This window comes from Lissotriton vulgaris, chromosome 11 (genome assembly GCF_964263255.1).
Source record: "Lissotriton vulgaris chromosome 11, aLisVul1.2, whole genome shotgun sequence".
Taxonomy (NCBI): Eukaryota; Metazoa; Chordata; class Amphibia; order Caudata; family Salamandridae; genus Lissotriton; species Lissotriton vulgaris.
This window is the reverse complement of record NC_141699.1, coordinates 132,804,941-132,822,438: the sequence shown is the minus strand read 5'-3', so window position 1 is coordinate 132,822,438 and position 17,498 is coordinate 132,804,941. Positions and strand designations below refer to the sequence as shown.

At 46.8% G+C, this 17,498-nt stretch overlaps 1 protein-coding gene across 1 annotated transcript in view; it reads left to right on the top strand.

Moving 5' to 3' along the window:
* Positions 1-17,498, top strand: part of DNAH10 (dynein axonemal heavy chain 10) — a 1,963,751-nt gene that overhangs the window by 1,299,340 nt on the left and 646,913 nt on the right. The window contains exons 46-47 of the mRNA XM_086942901.1: positions 16,288-16,440; positions 16,569-16,829. Of these exons, the coding sequence (XP_086799027.1) occupies positions 16,288-16,440; positions 16,569-16,829 (414 nt within the window). The remainder of the gene's footprint in view (positions 1-16,287; positions 16,441-16,568; positions 16,830-17,498) is intronic.

Below are 17,498 nucleotides of genomic sequence, written 5' to 3'. Positions count from 1 at the left end.
ATGCGAACACAAAAAACGGATGCACATCTGGCCAGATGTTCGACCCTTCCATTTTGTGAGTCGCTAATTGTGTCATTTTGGAACTCGCAATTTGGAACTCGCAAAATGGCATGTACAATAGTGTCTCAGACACTGTTTGCGTTTCTCAATGGGGTCTCAAACAGCCTGCCTATTCAGGAGGCAGGTCAATTTGCGACCCCATTGGGAATGGCCAGCACTCAGAGGGATGGTGGCCTGCTGGCTCTTGGGCTGCTTCAATGTGTTAAAAGGAACGTTCCTACATGCCATTTGGGGACAATGAGTCAAACTCCTCATAAAGACAGACCTCCTAAAAGCCAGAATCCAAGAGATGGCCCTTGACAGGACCACGTCCTTCCTCTCCGGCAGAACCCAGAGCGTCCACCTCCCACCCTTCCAATCCAAAGCCACCGACATCATCTGCGACGTCCCCCAGGGCTCATCCCTCAGCCCGACTCTGTTCAACATTTACATGGCCCCCCTCGCACAAGTGGCCCGCCATCACGTCCTCAACATCATCTCCTACGCCGACGACACCCAGCTCATCCTCTCCCTCACCAAGGACCCACACACCGCCAAAACCAACCTTCACGAGGGAATGAAGGCCATCGCCGACTGGATAAGGAGCAGCCGTCTGAAGCTGAACTCGGACAAGACGGGGGTCCTCATCCTCAGACCCACCCCCTCAGCCTGGGACGACTCCTGGTGGCCGACCACTCTGGGAACAGCACCAACACCCACCGACCATGCACGGAACCCAGGAGTCATCCTCGAGTCCTCCCTCTCCATGTCTAAGCAGGTCAACACCCTTTCCTTCTCCTGCTACAACACCCTCCGCATGCTCCGCAGGATCTACAAGTGAATCCCGACCGAAACAAGAAAAACGGTTACATAGGCCTTCGGCAGCAGCAGACTGGACTACGGCAATGCACTCTACGCAGGAATCCCAGCCAAACACCTACGACGACTACAATGCATCCAAAACGCCTCCGCCTGACTGATCGTCAACATCCCCCGCCGCATCCATATCATCCCCCACCTGAGAGACCTACACTGGCTCCCCGTCGACAAGAGGATCACCTTTACGCTCCTCACCCACGCACACAAAGCACTCCACAACGCCGGACCAGCCTACATGAACAGCAGACTCAGCTTCTACACCACCAACCGCCAGCTCCGCTCCGCCAGCCTCACACTCACCGCTGTCCCCGCATCCAACGAACGACCTCCGGCGGCAGATCCTTCTCCTACCTCGCTGCCAAGAGCTGGAACACCCTCCCTACCCACATACGACAGACCCAAGACCTACTCACCTTCAGAAGACTCCTCAAGACCTGGCTCTTCAAGCAGTAGCAGCACCCCCCTCCCCTCAGCACCTTGGGACCCTCACGGGTAAGTAGCGCGCTCTACAAGTACTCTGACTGATTGATTGATTGATTGATTGATTGATTGATTGATTGATTGAATGCATACGCCTGCCATTGACAGAAATTTTTATTATACTGTACAGAAAGGTCAATTGATCCTGGTTCTGTTCCTCTTTCTATTTTCCGTTTATTCATTCAAACCCTTGCCCAGAAGGGCTCCGCCTTGGGAACTCTCAAGGTTTACCTTTCTGATATGTCTGCTTTTTTGCATCCTGCCAGACCAGCCTTCTCTCTTAAAGTCTCCTAATGTAAATTGATTTCTAAAAGGCTGGCTCACTTATTTCCACCCACACCCTTTTATATGGCAGTGGGACGTTATTTTGGTCCTTACCTATCTGATGTGTGCTCCCCTTGAGCCTTTTACGCAACTGTCCCCTCCGGCTGTTGACCATTAAAACAGCCTCCTTAGTGGCGATTACATCTGCCCGGAGTGTGAGTGAGTTGCAGGCGTTATCTTGTTTGCCTCCTTATCATATGTCCTTTCTGGACAAGGTGCTGCTTGGTACCAGGGCATCCTTTTTGCCAAAGGTTGTGACCACTTTCCATCTGGGTCAGTCCATCACTTTGCCTACCTTCTTTGCTCCCCCTATCCCTCTAAAGTAGAGGAGTGTCTCCACCAACTGGACCCCAAAAGAGCAATGTTGTTCTACCATGAGCACACAAAAGAGTTTCTGGTGGATGACAAACACTTTGTGGGGTACGTGGGAGCAAAGAAGGGAAGGGTAGTGCAGAAAGGATAATCTCTCACTGGCTCGCTCTCGGCATCAAGATTTGTTATGCCCTGGCAAAGAAGCAGTCCCCTGAGGGGTTAAGAGCAAATTCCACCAAGGGAAAGGCAGCAACTAAGGCCTTGACTTGGGGTGTCCCAGTACAATACATTTGTCAGGCAGTGATGTGGGCATCTTTGCACTTGTTTGCAAAACATTATGCCTTGATGGCAAGTTTGCTGGAACGAACATTTTGCCCCTTCAGTCCTGCAAGACTTTTTGGTTTATGATGTGAGTCCGCAGCCCACCGCCAAATGGTATGGCCTGGGTATCTGATTCAAAGGTAAGGAATCTGCAGCTAAAAGTCTCTATCAGATGAACAAGTAACTTACCTTCTGTAACGCATTATCTGGTAGAGACTCTATCTAGCTGCAGATTCTTTACAGCTCCAACCGTGCCTCACCGCTTTGCGGACTGACATTGTAGAGCTAGGGTTACTCCCCTTTTCAGGGCGCTAGTCACGCCAGGGCCGAATGGGTCCACCCGATGTTGCGCACAAAGTGTATTGCTCAGCTAAAGTTTCCGTATCCAGCCTGACGCCTGGGATATTCAAAGGTAAGGAATCTGCAGCTAGATAGAGTCTCTACCAGACGATTCATTACCAAAGGTAAGTAACTTGTTCATTAGGGTTACTGCCAGTACAAGGCATGATGGGAGAGGAAAGTTACTGTCTGGAAGTAGTATTATGTCATTCCATAACAGCTGCCTTTCTGGCTTCATGTATTCTGTTTTTCATGTGTTTTCCTTTTCAGTTTAGTCAGCAATGTCAAGGTATATGCTGCAGTGTTCTATCCTAAATTAAGAAAACTATAAAACATTCAATAAATGTTATCTTTGATAGGCTGGATGCTTTTATATATCCAATTTTCAAACCTGCCTGCCAGAGATGTAAAGCAGACCCTGGTATCATGCTGCATATAATTTATCTTTTGGACAGGTGAGTGCTGTACACTCATTATTCATTCAAAAGGTTGAGCTGTCCACAAATGAAGACTTTCTGATGGATACATCTGCTTGTGTGTTCCTCACCTTCTGAATTACCCCATACACAGCATTCCACAGAAACCTTTCTCCATATCTCTCCACGTGACATCATTGGAGCCATAAGAAAACCTTGTTGTTGTGCTGACGTCCGTTCACTTTTTTTTACTGCGCCGTCGGCGTGTAATGGTTTTTTCCAGGGCTATCCATTTCATATTTTGATTACTGACCCCATGAGGATTGTTTATGGTGGACTTTCATCGGAGCACGACGTTGAGGGATGTTCGTCATGCAGGCGCATGAACCCGAAGGCGTTAAAGGGAAGGGAGGCTAAGCTGTAAATGGCCAAGGCAAAAAAGCAGAAAAGGGGCCGAAGAAGGTTGAGATCCAAGTCCAAGTCGCCGACTCTGTATACCTCGAAGTTGTTGAGGAAGCATAAAAAGAAGCGGCGCCATAAATCTAGACTTTGGTCATCGAAGGATTAAACACCGAAGTTGTGGTCTCTGGTTCTCCGAAGTCACCACAAGGAGGAAGTCTCCCCTTCCCCTTCTCCTCAGGTGAATCCGGCTCAGTCTGTGGCTCCGAAAGTCTCACCGATGCCCAGGTAAGTGGGTCCTTTGTCTCCGGTCACTCCACCTGTAGGAGAGTAGGGTCGGCTTTCCTATGGTCACCCCCCTTTTTTGCTTTTTGCTTCACTGGTTTTCGACTTAGATGTGGCTGTGGGCCTGCTAATCAGACCCACAGTCCTGCTGTTCTCTCTCTAAATTCACACCATGTACTTTAGGTACATCACCAATTGGGATTTGGGTCACTCTTGTGAGTCCCTGTACAGTGTACTATAGGTACCCAGGGCATAGGTGCACCCAAGGCCTACCAGGGGCTGCAGCATATCTTTTGCCACCCCTGGCTGGCCATCCAAACTGACACAACTGGCTGATCACTCAGCTGGGGCAAGGTTGTGTAATCACCTCTTGCTTAGATATAGTATTCCTTTATCTAACATTATATCTAGACACATATACACCTACTAGCAGCCCGCCCCAGCGTTGCCTGGGGCAGAAAGGGGCTGGGGGCAGTACACCCGCTCCCGCCCCGACCCCCTCCCGCCCCCACTCCCTCCCGTCCCCACTCCTCCTGCCTGTCCCTCTGTGCACACCCGCTCCCGGCCCCCTCCCGGCCCGACTCCCTCCCGCCCTGATTTCAATGAGCATTTACTTTACCTGAGCTGCCTTCCCGCGATCTTCACTTCACCGCCGCTCCTCTTTGTCATGACGCGCCCGTGCTCCTCACTTCACCGCAGCTCCATGCTCACTTCACCGCAGCTCCATGTCTCTCCTCCTCGTCATCACGCACGTCGCCAGCGCTACGTCACGGCCAAAGCAGAGTCGCGGCCGGCGCTACTTTCAGGGCACTACTTTTTTTTTAAAGTTATATTTTTAAATGTACGTTTTATTTTTATTTTTTTATAGCCTATGTCCATCTGCACACCCTGACAATTTCTACAATGTATCGGGTGTGTGGATTGGCGCTGTGGTTCCCGAGTTTACCTTGCCAAAAGGTTTGTGTTCTCTCTTTATAATAGTAGTATAGATAAGTCACTCCTATGGTAGGCATTAACAATCCTGGAGGCAGAGTGCTTGGTTTTGTGTTAGATGGTGCTCTAGCATGAGCTGAGCCTGTCTGCAGCTTTTGGAACCATGTCCTTATAGCTGTTCCAGGATATTGCCATACCATATACTCTTAAGTGCATTATGAACCTCGCGGTTAAATGCTAACTCTGGTTTGGCTTTATCAAAACATGTTGTGTAAGGTGTCATACGCTTTGGAATACTACCCCCTCGCCAGTTCTGATGACGGGGGTAGCATTCCACCCTTTTAGAGGGAGAAGACATGTTACTTCCATTAATCCCGGTTAAAGTTAACCAGAGCCTCAGCATCACAAAATGGATGCTGCTGCCACAGACACAAGTCTGACCTCCTGCTGCTAGGAGTCCTTCCAGCGAGGGTGGCTTGGACAATAGGTTTCCTGTCTTGGGAGGTGCTAGTGCCACCCCAGACAGGCTATAGTGTATTGGGGCAGGGAGGGCTGAATGAAATGAGACACTGCCTGGGGCACACTATCTGCCCCATGCATAGTCCAGTTCAAACCGGTGCTGGGGCACTCCAGCCCCAGCTCTGGCGTGAAACTGGACAAAGGGAAAGGGGTGTAACCACCCCCTTCCTGGGTCCCACCCATAGGAGTGACCCAGCAGGTAATCCAGCCCCTAAATTTGGTATATAGGTAGGAGCTCAGTCCCAAGACTTTAGATTTATCCTGACTGAAACTCTGATAGGAAACTCTGGACCTTCGACATGCTACTTGACGTAGAAAACTGAAGAATCTCCCTTGTTGTCAAGGAGTGACCACCCTGCACAAGCAGGCACCATCAAGCGATCAACGGTTTGCTTTGTCGACGCTCCTGCCGGAGCCCGAGCACAGAGCCGGACAAGACCTGGACTTCCAGACTTCCAACAGCCCGATCCACAGTCACAGCAGAGCTGAGACCCATGGAGGCGACGAGAGACGTGGGACTGGCCATCTTGGAAAGCCAGCGAATTGCTTTCTGTGCAACTTCTGAGGCACCCTCGAAGTTGTGCATTGGGGGATTGAGAAGCCCCAGCCCCTAGCACCAACTGCACCGAAGATCAGCCCTCCACACTCCACGAGTTCTGCATGGGGCCTTTCTGCATTTTCCTGCTTGACGTGTCTGTCCAGTCACTTGCCCGTTGGCTAGTGGCCTCTGTGACGACGAACCTTTTGATTTACACCACTGGTCTGGTTGCTCCAGACTGGCCCTTGCTCCCCTGAAAAGGAGCAGCCCATCAGACCTTGCTGGTCTGATTAAGAAGCCATCTTCCTTTTCTGAGTGGGTTGCCTTTGCCAAGGCTTGTTGACTCCGATCCGGAAACCGACACAGCCAACAGCGAGATCCTTTGTGGGACAGTCTGTGCCTGACTCCTGGTCATCGCCGACGCCTCCTGGCCCACGTGGCTGCAGAGACAAGCTTCACGACATCACCTGATTGTTCCTCGACATCTCCTGGTTCCTTCCTGGTTCCATCCTGGTCACTGTCTAGTGACCCAGACTCTGTCCCCTCTGCTTTCAGGTACTCTTCATCCTCGATCCGCGCTTGGATTCAGCCGGACATTTCTCTCCTGGTCGCCTGCAGCATCTTTCTCCAAGGCTCCATAGGAATCAGCGACGAAACCCGACACACTTTGACACCTATGCACCCGCTTCCTGTGGGTGAGGTAACGCGAGTATTTTGGTACTCCTGTGGGTATTGTCTATCGAACTGTCTAGGTTTCAAGTAGCTTTTCCCTAGTCCATCCGGAAGTGCCCTAAAAGAACTAGTTTCCATTCCTTACGTTTCCATTATAACTCTATGGTAACTTGCGAGCGTGTAAAGACACTGCAGGCGCATCCCATGGGCCTCCTGCTCTCCAACCATTGGTAGTACAGTGTAGCCCCAGCGATTCTCTAGGCCCTAGGCCTTTCCTTTGTTCGTGACGTGGTTCTCATACCACTATTTTAGTATATGGTTCGAAGTGCCCCTAGGGCATTACTGTATTTTGTGCAACTTATTGTATTTTAAATAAGTATCTTGTTATGTGCTGGTGCCTTTGACCTCATAAAGAGTTCAGAGGATTGTGTTAGAAATAAATACATATACATTTTGATAATACAACATGTGTGGTGTCCTTTCATTTGGTATTAAAGGGATTGCATATGGTAAAACAGCTGGCTTCACATGCCCTCTTGAGTTTAGCCTAAAACTGATTTGCCCATGCTACCACTAGGATAGCTGGTCTATAAGGTTGACTTTACAACCATCACCATAAGGGTTGTTTTTACTGATACAAGGTGCCCACTAGAATAGTGGACATCACATATCAGGCCAACTTCTCACGCCGCCCCCGGCTCCAGGGTCTCAACTGGAGCTGATTAAACTGCCTCCTTTAGTGGTCTTAGAACCGGCAGTACCAGATCCAGGATATCCAGCCTTTCTGACTTAAGGCATGGATCTGTTACATTTCCTCAATGCAATGTTTCTCATGTTTGCCAAAGCGGCTAACCCTGCTGGTGCGCCTGTTGGCCCCATGGGACCGCTTACCTACTCCCTTGAAGGTTTGCCACCCCACTTCTCTCAGGCACCTTTCATGCCTTTTATGCCGATGACTCTAGCGAGTTGGCCTCTCCCGGAGCCAAGGTTCTCGACAACCAGTGCAATCCCTGGAGGGAAGAGTGCCCTTGGATGGTTCTTCTCAGGTGCCGTTTGGCTCCGGTTCAGCGCCTCGTACAGTGTCTTCTAATGTTCCTGTGGGGGCTTCATCGACGCCAGTCCCGTAGTCACCAGCGCCGCATCTGGCACTGCTGATACTCGTCCCAAGGATGAGATCCAGAAGGGAAGCACAACGACTCCTGAAAGAGGAAGAATATCAAGAGCAGCAGGAGGAGGCTGAGGAGGTTAAGATTGTTGACACTGTACAGGTGTTTGAGGGCCTATAGGAGACTAGTGGACTGGGCACATCATCTGAAGGGGAGTTCTCCTCACCAAAAGGCCTTCCAACATTGGAGGTTACCTCTTATCTCTCAGTAATAAGGAAGGAAGCAGATCTGCTGGATTTGCCATTTCCTACTGCAGAGCTTAAATTTAACATTTTAATGGAAGTGCTTCATTCCCCTTCTCTGCTTTCTTTTAATGAGGCTTTGCCTGAGCCAATATTGGAGGTGTGGCAGAAGCCAGTGACTGCCCCTGCAGTGTCCAGATCAGTGGCAAGGAGATATAAGGTGGCCCCGGGAGATCCTGCTTTCCTTTCCACACACCCGTCTCCTGAGAGTTTGGTAGTCCAGGCATCATGCTCCTATAAACAGTCTGCAGGCTCTTTCCCATCCACGCCTGAAGATAGAGAATCTAAAAGGATGGAGCAATCAGCAAATAAATTGTTTTCTTCAGCCAGTATGGCTCTGAAATCAACAAATGCGACATGCCTGCTGGGTCGCTATAGACATGCTCTGATGGACTTAGCAAGGCAGGTACTCCCTTAGATTTTGGAGGATGTTCAGGGCCATTTCGCTGAAGTACTGTCTGATACCCATGCTGTGGCTCGTCAGGTCATTCAATCTGGTCTTGATACTGCAGAATCTGTCGCCAGAGTAATGGGTTCCTCGGTTGCAGCCAGGATGTACAGGCCACCCTATTGGACTTGCCTTTTGACGACTCTCGTCTTTTTGGTGCCAAAGGAGACTTGGCGCTACAGCTCTTTAAAGATAGTAGAGCCACAGCAAGATTGTTGGGTCTCCAGTCCCAGCCTAGGGGTTTTGGGTATCGCAGATTTCGGGGTTTTGGCAGGACTTCATTCTTTCGAGCCAAACAACAACACCAGTCACAACAGAAGCAACAGGCGGACCATAGATCATACAGAGCAATAGGTAGATGTTGTCTGCAAAGCACAGCTCGGCAGCAAGTCTCCTCCTCATCCTTCTCTTCTCCTGCCCCTCCAACTGGGAAGCAGCTCTACCTCCTGCATCCTAGAACATATTGGACCCGTGGGAGGATGGGTTTCCCATCTTTTACGAAATTGGAGGTCTGTTACTTCAGACCTCTGGGTGTTGGATCGCATAGAAAATGGGTATGCCCGACCCTTCTTTCTGCGGAGGAGTCAAGACATCCAGGGTATGATTCCACTTTGACGCAATGGAGCAGTTGTTTCAGTCCTAAAGATCTTACACCTGCTCTGTCTGTTCACCTCCTGCATACTGTTTGTCAACCGTGCACGCTGGCACATGAGGGTCCTCTAGTGGTGCTTCCATAGGCAGTGGTTTCAACATAAGGGCGATCTCAAGAGGGTGTTCAGAATCTCCAGAGACACTGCAGTGGAGCTTTATGGTGGAGTGTCCCGGACAACCTGTCTCAAGGGAAACCGTTTCAACCTCCTCCACCGGTGGCCACTTTAGGGTGGGGTGCTCATCTGTGGGATCTGGAGGTTAAAGGCCTTTGGTCTTCAGAGGAAAGATTGTTTCACACCAATCTTCTGGAATTGCGGGCGATACGTTTGGCTCTCAAGGCCTTCCTTCCCTCCCTTTGCAGTCAGTCGATTCAAGTCCTGACTAACAACACTACCGCAATGTGGTACATCAACATACAGAGAGGCGAGGGGTCATATGGTCTGAAAAGAGGCTCTGCGACTCTGGTCCAGTGATCAGGACCATCAGATTTGCATGACTGTGAATCATCTAGTGGTGTCTCCATCCAGAGGTGGTCCGTCACATTTTGAAGATAGAGGGGTTTCCTCGGTTTGACCTGTTTGCCACTCACGAGAATGCACCCTGCCTGTCGTTACGCAGTCTCCAATATCTGAGGCGGGGAGAGTTGGGGGACATGTATAAGTTAGATTGGGGCTCACAGCTTCTTTACGCATTTCCTCCCATACCCATGATTCCTCAAGTTCTGAGGAAGATAGGCCAAGACCGGGCCCAAGTCATATTGATCGCTCCGGATTGACCAAGAAGGGTGTGATACACATATCTCATTTACCTCTCATCACGCTCTCTGCTCTGTCTCACTCTCGCAAAAACAACAGTTGATGGACAGAATGCAGAACAATGTCATACATTCACCCCAGTACAGAGATCTGGGCCTAAATCCATCGTTTTTTTGCACTCCACATCACCCCAGTTCAGACATGGCCATATGCAAATCTGCCTTGACCCTGTGCCTCATGGGAACACACCAGTCCGAACTGCCAAGCCATATCTTTCCTGGACCGGAATCAAGCATCCTAGGACCGGTTTCTGGCTATCAGCCATCTTCAGCCAGGATAGCTTGACTCCAGTGGTGTGGAGAGCATGGGACTCACGTCTGATCATACCCATCCCACTCGGGGTGACAAATGCAAAAACAACAGTTGATGGACAGAATGCAGAACAATGTCATACATTCACCCAGTACAGAGATCTGGGCCTAAATCCATCGTTTTTTTGCACTCCACACCACCCCAGTTCAGACATGGCCATATGCAAATCAGCCTTTATTCTGTGCCTCATGGGAACAGTCCAGCCCGAACTGCCAAGCCATTTCTTTCCTGGACCGGAATCAAGCATCCTAGGACCGGTTTCTGGCTATCAGCTGACTTCAGCCAGGATAGCTTGACTCCAGTGGTGTGGAGAGCATGGGACTCACGTCTGAGCATACCCATCCCACTCGGGGTGACAAATGCAAAAACAACAGTTAATGGACGGAATGCAGAACAATGTCATACATTCACCCCAGTACAGAGATCTGGGCCTAAATCCATCATTTTTTGGCACTCCACACCACCCCAGTTCAGAAATGGCCATATGCAAATCAGCCTTGACCCTGTGCCTCATGGGAACAGTCCAACCCGAACTGCCAAGCCATGTCTTTCCTGGACCGGAATCAAGCATCCTAGGACCAGTTTCTGGCTATCAGCCGTCTTCAGCCAGGATAGCTTGACTCCTTGACTGTCTCACTCTTAGGGCAGACCTCCTCTCTCAGTCGCCGGGTCAGGTTCTACACCCCCACCTCCAGAGCATGCACCGCCATGCCTGGAGATTGAACGGGGCGAACCCAAGCTCTTTCTCTCTCCTGCTGTATGTGGTGTATGTTATTTGATCTGCCAAACATCACTCCACCAAATCTATCTATTCTGGTAGGTGGGCCAAGTTGGTTAAATGGTGTGCAGAGAAATCTATTAATCCTTTGCTGGCCCATCTGTCTGATATTCTGCGTCTCTTTCTTTCCCTAGCACAACAGGGTTGTGCAGTAGCTTCTGTTAATGACTACTTGTCTATCTTGTCGGCTTTTCTCTGTTTACCAGACCAGTCCTCCTTATTCAAATATCCCATTGTTATGAGATTCATTAAGGACCTCACCAATAGGTTTCCTCCCACTCCCTTTATCATGCCTCAGTGGGATTTGAATTTGGTGCAAACTTTCTTGATGGGGCCTCCCTTTGAACCCTTTTATAGTTGTCCCTTGAGATTCTTAGCGTTTAAGACAATATTTCTGATTGAAATCACTTCCGCTAGGAGATTGAGTGAGCTGCAGGCTCTTAGCCCAAAGCCTCCATTCACCTATTTCAAACTGATAAGATGTTTCCTATGACCAGAGCTGCTTTCCTGCCTAAGTGGTCACTGGTCACTCCCTTCCACGTAGGGCAATCTATCACGTTACTCACCTTTTATCTGCCCCTCACCCTTCTAATGAGGAGGGATTTCACCGTCTGGACTCTAAGAGGCCAGTGAGCTTCTCTCTGGACAGAACTAAGGACTTCAGGTTGGACGACCAACTCTTCATTGGATATGTGGGCAATGTGAAGGGCAAGGCTGTCCACAAAAGAATGCTGTCCAGGTCAATGGTCCCTTTAATTTTGTTCCTCTGTGTGTGGCAGTGTGAGATAGTTGCGCGATGCAGACAAGTCTATGTGCACTAAGGAAATGATCATACATGGGAGCGTTGTGCTCAGTTTCCTAAATCTGTGGCTCTCACCACTCCAAATGTTTATTTACAGAAACAGCAAAAACAGGTGCATTTCACATCTACAACTACCTTTAATACGATCTGCCCCAGTCATTGCATGTCAATTGTGACACAATGAACTAGCATTTTCAATGCTCTGATTTTTTTGATATGCTCAGATTTCTGCACCCAAGCAAGCTAAGGTTTTAGGTGGCTGTTTATAATGGGTCCCAATGGAAAGCTTGGAAGTTGAGGCTGTTGGAGATGTGGGATTTGCACAATGCCTGTCAATGTGTCCAAATGTTGTTCAGAATACTGTGCATCCAATTGTTGGTCCCTCTGCAGAGTGGAAAAAGCAATGGTACCATTGTAAATGGGATTATAAGCAAATGTGTGTGATGGAGATACAAAACATCTTAAACAGCTAAAGTAAATGAAAATGCATGTTTTACATGTAAGGAGATGATTGCACTACACCTTTAACAAACACAGTAGCAGTTGTTTGCCATGACCCTTTTAGAGACTCTCTAATCTTTCCATCCTAATTAAAGCTATGGTGACATGTATGACTTCTCCTTTCGCTGGCAGCACACTTGAGATATGAGCTGACGCTGTGTGCCATGGAAGGAGGGGAACACAAATTAACTACAGGCTGCAGCTCATAGCAAAGTGGTGAATAAGAAGAGGTTCGCAGGCCAACAGATTAATAGGGAGAGCTGAACCAAGTGGCTTTAACATCCCATTCACAAGCCGAGTTCTGAAAGTACTTGACATCTAAATCTCGCAACAAACATCACGTTAAAATATGATGTTTTCTTCAAGATAGCGTATATTTTTAACACACAGGACCATCTCACCTCGGCATATCAGTTTATTTCAAAAGTATTTATTAAAAGTGGACATTTTTTAATATGAACTACGAAACATTCGTGCTCGTACCTGGTGAGAATGCTTTAAATGAACAAAGAGACACATTAGTTGTCATGCATGCAGAATACATGATCTAGATTATTATTATAGATGGAACAACTTTTTAAGCCAATTAATTAAGCACAAGAGAAGTTTTTTGTGCTGCGTACATCCTCAACTCAAGCGTTTGAAGGTGCTCTCATATGGGTTTTTTTCAACTATTTATTGATGTTTTCTTATAAGTGATAACGAACAAAAGGGATGCTCAGTGAAATAATGTATTTGTTTAGGATCACATAATTTGGCCAGGAAGGGATTTTATACTTCCACACTATACAATTCAGCCTTTAGAAAGGTATTTATGTACGCCATCAGCGGTTAATGCTTTGTGCGTACTTAACTAATGTGAATAGATTCTGGTGACAGACAGACAACTCATTTCAATTTGTGCTATTTTATAGACCACAAGAAAACTGTGGGCAATTTTCTCCTCCGCATTACAAAAGACTCCATATATTTTGTTTTCTTAGTGTCATTGTCACAAATCATCGTTTCTGAACTCTGGAGCTGCTAAATCCTGACAGGACCCCCACCCCCACCCCCGCACTAACAGAGCAAGCAGCATGTGTGACAGCTGACTGCTCTGAGTTTTCTCATATGTGGCAAAACACGTGCAGCTAAAAGGAAGACTCCGCCTTTCACGCGCATTCTGCCCCTCCAACCCGACCTTTTAAATCGCTGCTAATGCACTTCAGCATCAAGAAACTGAAAGGGACCATTTTTCCGCTCTGCTCACAAATGGTCACTTAGTCTGACAAGGAGCAGTGAAGTGCGCGCTTGTATGAGTATGTGCGCGCTGAAGGAACGCAGTTTGAGCATGCACGCAGGTTCCCGGGAACAATGGTCCAGGTAGATCATCCTCTGTATCAAGATCTGCTACGCCTTGGCCAAGAAGGAGCCTCCTGAAGGTATTCAAGCTCTTTCCGTCAGAGCTAAGACTTCTTCATCAGCTTTAGCTACAGGTGTCCCCGTTGTAGATATCTGCAAGCACCAACTTGGGCCTCCCTACACACTTTTGCGATGCATTATTGCTTAGACTTGGAGGTGAGGAGGGATGGCCACTTTTCACGTTCTGTGCTACAAAATCTTTGGGTATAAGTAGGCAGTCCCCCTCCCTCAGGATCGGGACTGCTTGGGGATTCAATATAAAAGGTGAGGAATCGACAGGCAGATGTATCCATGAGAAGAATGAGTTACTTACCTTTGGTAACGCTTTTTCTGGTGGATACAATATCTGCCTGTAGATTCCTCACTGATCCACCCACCTCCCTGTTGCCTGCCTATTTATACTGAAAATGATTGACATGTAATTTATTTATGTTATGTTTGGAATAATTGGAATAATGTGATACTTGTCACTAGGAAATGTCTATATTTTAGATTTTCCAGGTTTGATTGGTTTTGTATACTTTGTATTCTTGTGAAAATGTTCATCCATTCTCCTGGAAAGCATGGAAAAATAGGTGGAACTGACTTCAGCATGCAAACACGGTCTTCTCGTGTCTCTGATGACGTCACTTGGAGTTGCGTGCGGAGCTGTTCCATTGTGATTTTCTTGTCGATGTGGTAGAGCTATGGAAAAATGTTTCTATGGATTGCTGCGCATGGGGTAATTCAAAAGGTGAGGAATCCACAGGCAGATACTGTATCCACCAGAAAAAGCCTTACCGAAGGTAAGTAACTTGTTCTTCTGGCCGGAGGTTCTTAGTCATATTAAGGTGATCCTTTGATACCCAGCCCAAGAAGAGCCAGGTCTGTTGCTGCTGGGCCTAATTTCGGGCAACAATAAATAGGTACACTTTAAGCAAGGGCTCTTTTTAATTGTCAGATGGGCATTACCAAGGAACTAATTGCCCTTTATTGGGGAAAAATAATCCCCAACCGATTTGTCAGTGATTTTATGGGTTACAGTCACTTCTTGTGCTCAAGAAGTTGACATGTGCTCTACAGTGAGATAAAAAAAGGTTTATGAAGAAATGCAGTCCTCAGATTGAATACTTGAAAGCACAGTACACAAGTCATATGCACCAATTAGACTAACAGCATTGCATTTGGTAGAGTAATGAAACATTATTTAGAGGATCATAACAATGTGACTTTTGCACTGAGACTGCAAACCAACGTTCTCCTGGGAGGAGCTGAAAAATAATACTACTGCAGCATTATGAATGGACTGTGCACTCACCAGTGCCACTAGGTAAGGGGAGGGCCAGATTTGTTTTTTGGTGATGTCTGTCTCTTATATTCCAAGAATGGCTGTTGGAAACCCTTAATTAAAAGACCTGAGAAAAAAACAATTAAATTAACAGTTTTCCAGTTATGTGGCTTATTTATATGTGGCAAAAGGAGTCCTGGATCCTGCAAACAGGTAAGACTATTCATGTGCTTGTAACCTTGCTGAAGATTCCTATGATGCAGAAGAAGGATTACAACTAACTTTTCCTTGTTGTCCTTTGTGGGGAACTCTTGAGCTCATCTGAAGTCTGGAACATATTTCAATGCCGTTTAATCTAAAATGCCTGGCCTGTGGTTATATGTATGTATGTATATGGTATTTCAATCGTGCAAACCAAGCCAGAATGCAGCAGAGTGCTGTATAGAGTCAAGGACAAACATAAGTCAACAATTGATATGTGGTAACTGAGTTATTGATGGCTAATGGATTGTGATATTGTGCTCTTTAACAAGGCATTCATTCTTCCCTAAGTTGGAGCAGTGTAGGCAGTTCTGATGGACATGGGGATTTTGTTCCAGCTCCTGGGTACAGAGAAGAGAAAGGCCTGCTACCTTGTTGTTTCTTAGTCTGCAGTCGGATGGTGTTCTGGATGCTGGTGTGCAGAGAACCACTATAGATGGAGAGCTTGTCTGCAAGATCAGTGGGGTTCTGGTCATGATGACTTTGAAAATGGGGCATCTAGTTTTGATGATGGTGCAGGCTGGCAAGGTGAGCCAATGGAGTTCCATCAGGTTGGGGTGATGTCTCAGGCTGTCTTTCATTTTTGGTTCTTTGGGGCGAGGTTGGTGTCCAGGATGAATCAAAGTGACTTCGCATTAGGTGAAAGGTGGGGTTCGAGCCCATAAAGGTTCATGTCATTGAGCCAGACTGGTACTGTTTTTTGCTCTTGTTTTGTATTCTTGGTAAGGAATTCAGGAATTATTCAGGAATGGTTGGGTTGAGCTTCAGGTAAGGTGCCTGATATCCAGGTCGGGATGATGTGCAGGCAGTGTTTGAGGCATTGTTGTCTGAAGCAGTGTTGTGTATCATTAGCATATTGGTGAATCTTGATGCTGTGAATAGAGTACCAAGCATCTCCCTGTAGATGTTTACTATGACAGAAGACAGTATAGGGCCCTTGAAAATTCCACAGTTGATAGGGATCTTTGGGACCGGCAGGTGCCCATGTGAACAAACTGTCCAGTTGGTTACAGAAGACATTTAACCTTGTTTTCTGTTCAGCTTTCTCACCTTCTGTAGAGAATTATCTGTGATTGCACAAAGATAAACAATAGCAACTCGAGATTCATCCTCAAATTAATTGAGTGTATAGAATTTATAGAGTGTGTTAAGTTGTGTTTCGTTATGTATTTGTTTTTTAATTGCAGATGCTGTTAATCATTAACTTCTCTTCCCGTACAACATCTATGGATATTCAACGTAATATGGAGGCAAATGTAGAGAAGCGTACCAAGGACACCTACGGCCCTCCTATGGGGAAGCGTCTTTTAGTTTTCATGGATGATATGAATATGCCAAAGGTTAGAACATACTTCTTGTAGACTGTTTCATCTTTATTATTTGGTTTAAATAGATATATTTGTGTTTTAGCAGTAACAATCCTCAGAAGCCTGACATTTCACTGCTACTGCTGTTTTGTTTCCCAAAGGTGGATGAGTATGGAACGCAACAGCCAATTGCACTCCTGAAGTTGCTTTTGGAAAAAGGGGGCATGTACGACCGTGGCAAGGAGCTGAACTGTAAGAGTCTCCGGGACCTTGGTTTTATTGCTGCAATGGGAAAAGCTGGCGGCGGACGCAATGAAGTGGATCCTCGCTTCATCTCATTGTTCAGCGTTTTCAATGTACCATTTCCATCAGAGGAAGCTTTGCATAGAATTTATTTCTCCATTTTGAAAGGCCATACCCAGGTAACATTGTTTCTGTGAAAAGCTTTGGAAACAAGTTGCAGGTCATCAACAAGTAGCTAAAGGAGGCACTACAGTCTTGAGTGGTTTTTTCAGCTCCCTTCAATGGTATATTTTCATAATGTGTTTTAGGTATTTTATTAGGTTTTTTTTAAATCCTAGATTTTTGTTTCTAATCATGAAATGGTTCTATTCCTGAAAAACTACATTTAAACACCTTCAGCTGTATTATGTGTTCCCTTAGTGAGGGGATCCTTTCCTTGCAACTGACGAAAAAAGTACATTTAATATCGCTCCAGGACCCAAGACTCCAGTCTTTCAGAAACACCAAATCAATGTTTTGATGGTAAAATGCCAACCCGCATACCTTACAGGAACTAAAAAAGAAGCTATACAAAAGAATATAAAAGATGCCAAAGTATATTTGAACAGACTTGATCATGTTAAACGTGACCAGCTTTGTCTTTTTCCTTTAATAGTGTTGGTCACGTTCTTTTTCAAGATTTATATTGCACAACATTGCCCTTCTACTCTAAAAAATCATTTTCACCTGAAGTTTGTGGAAGAGAACAAAGTTTATGAATTGAAGTACTTGTATTTGTATTTTCCTTCTATATCAACCCTAATTTTGTAAATATATAGGAGTGTGGACCCATGTTAAATGTTCATTGC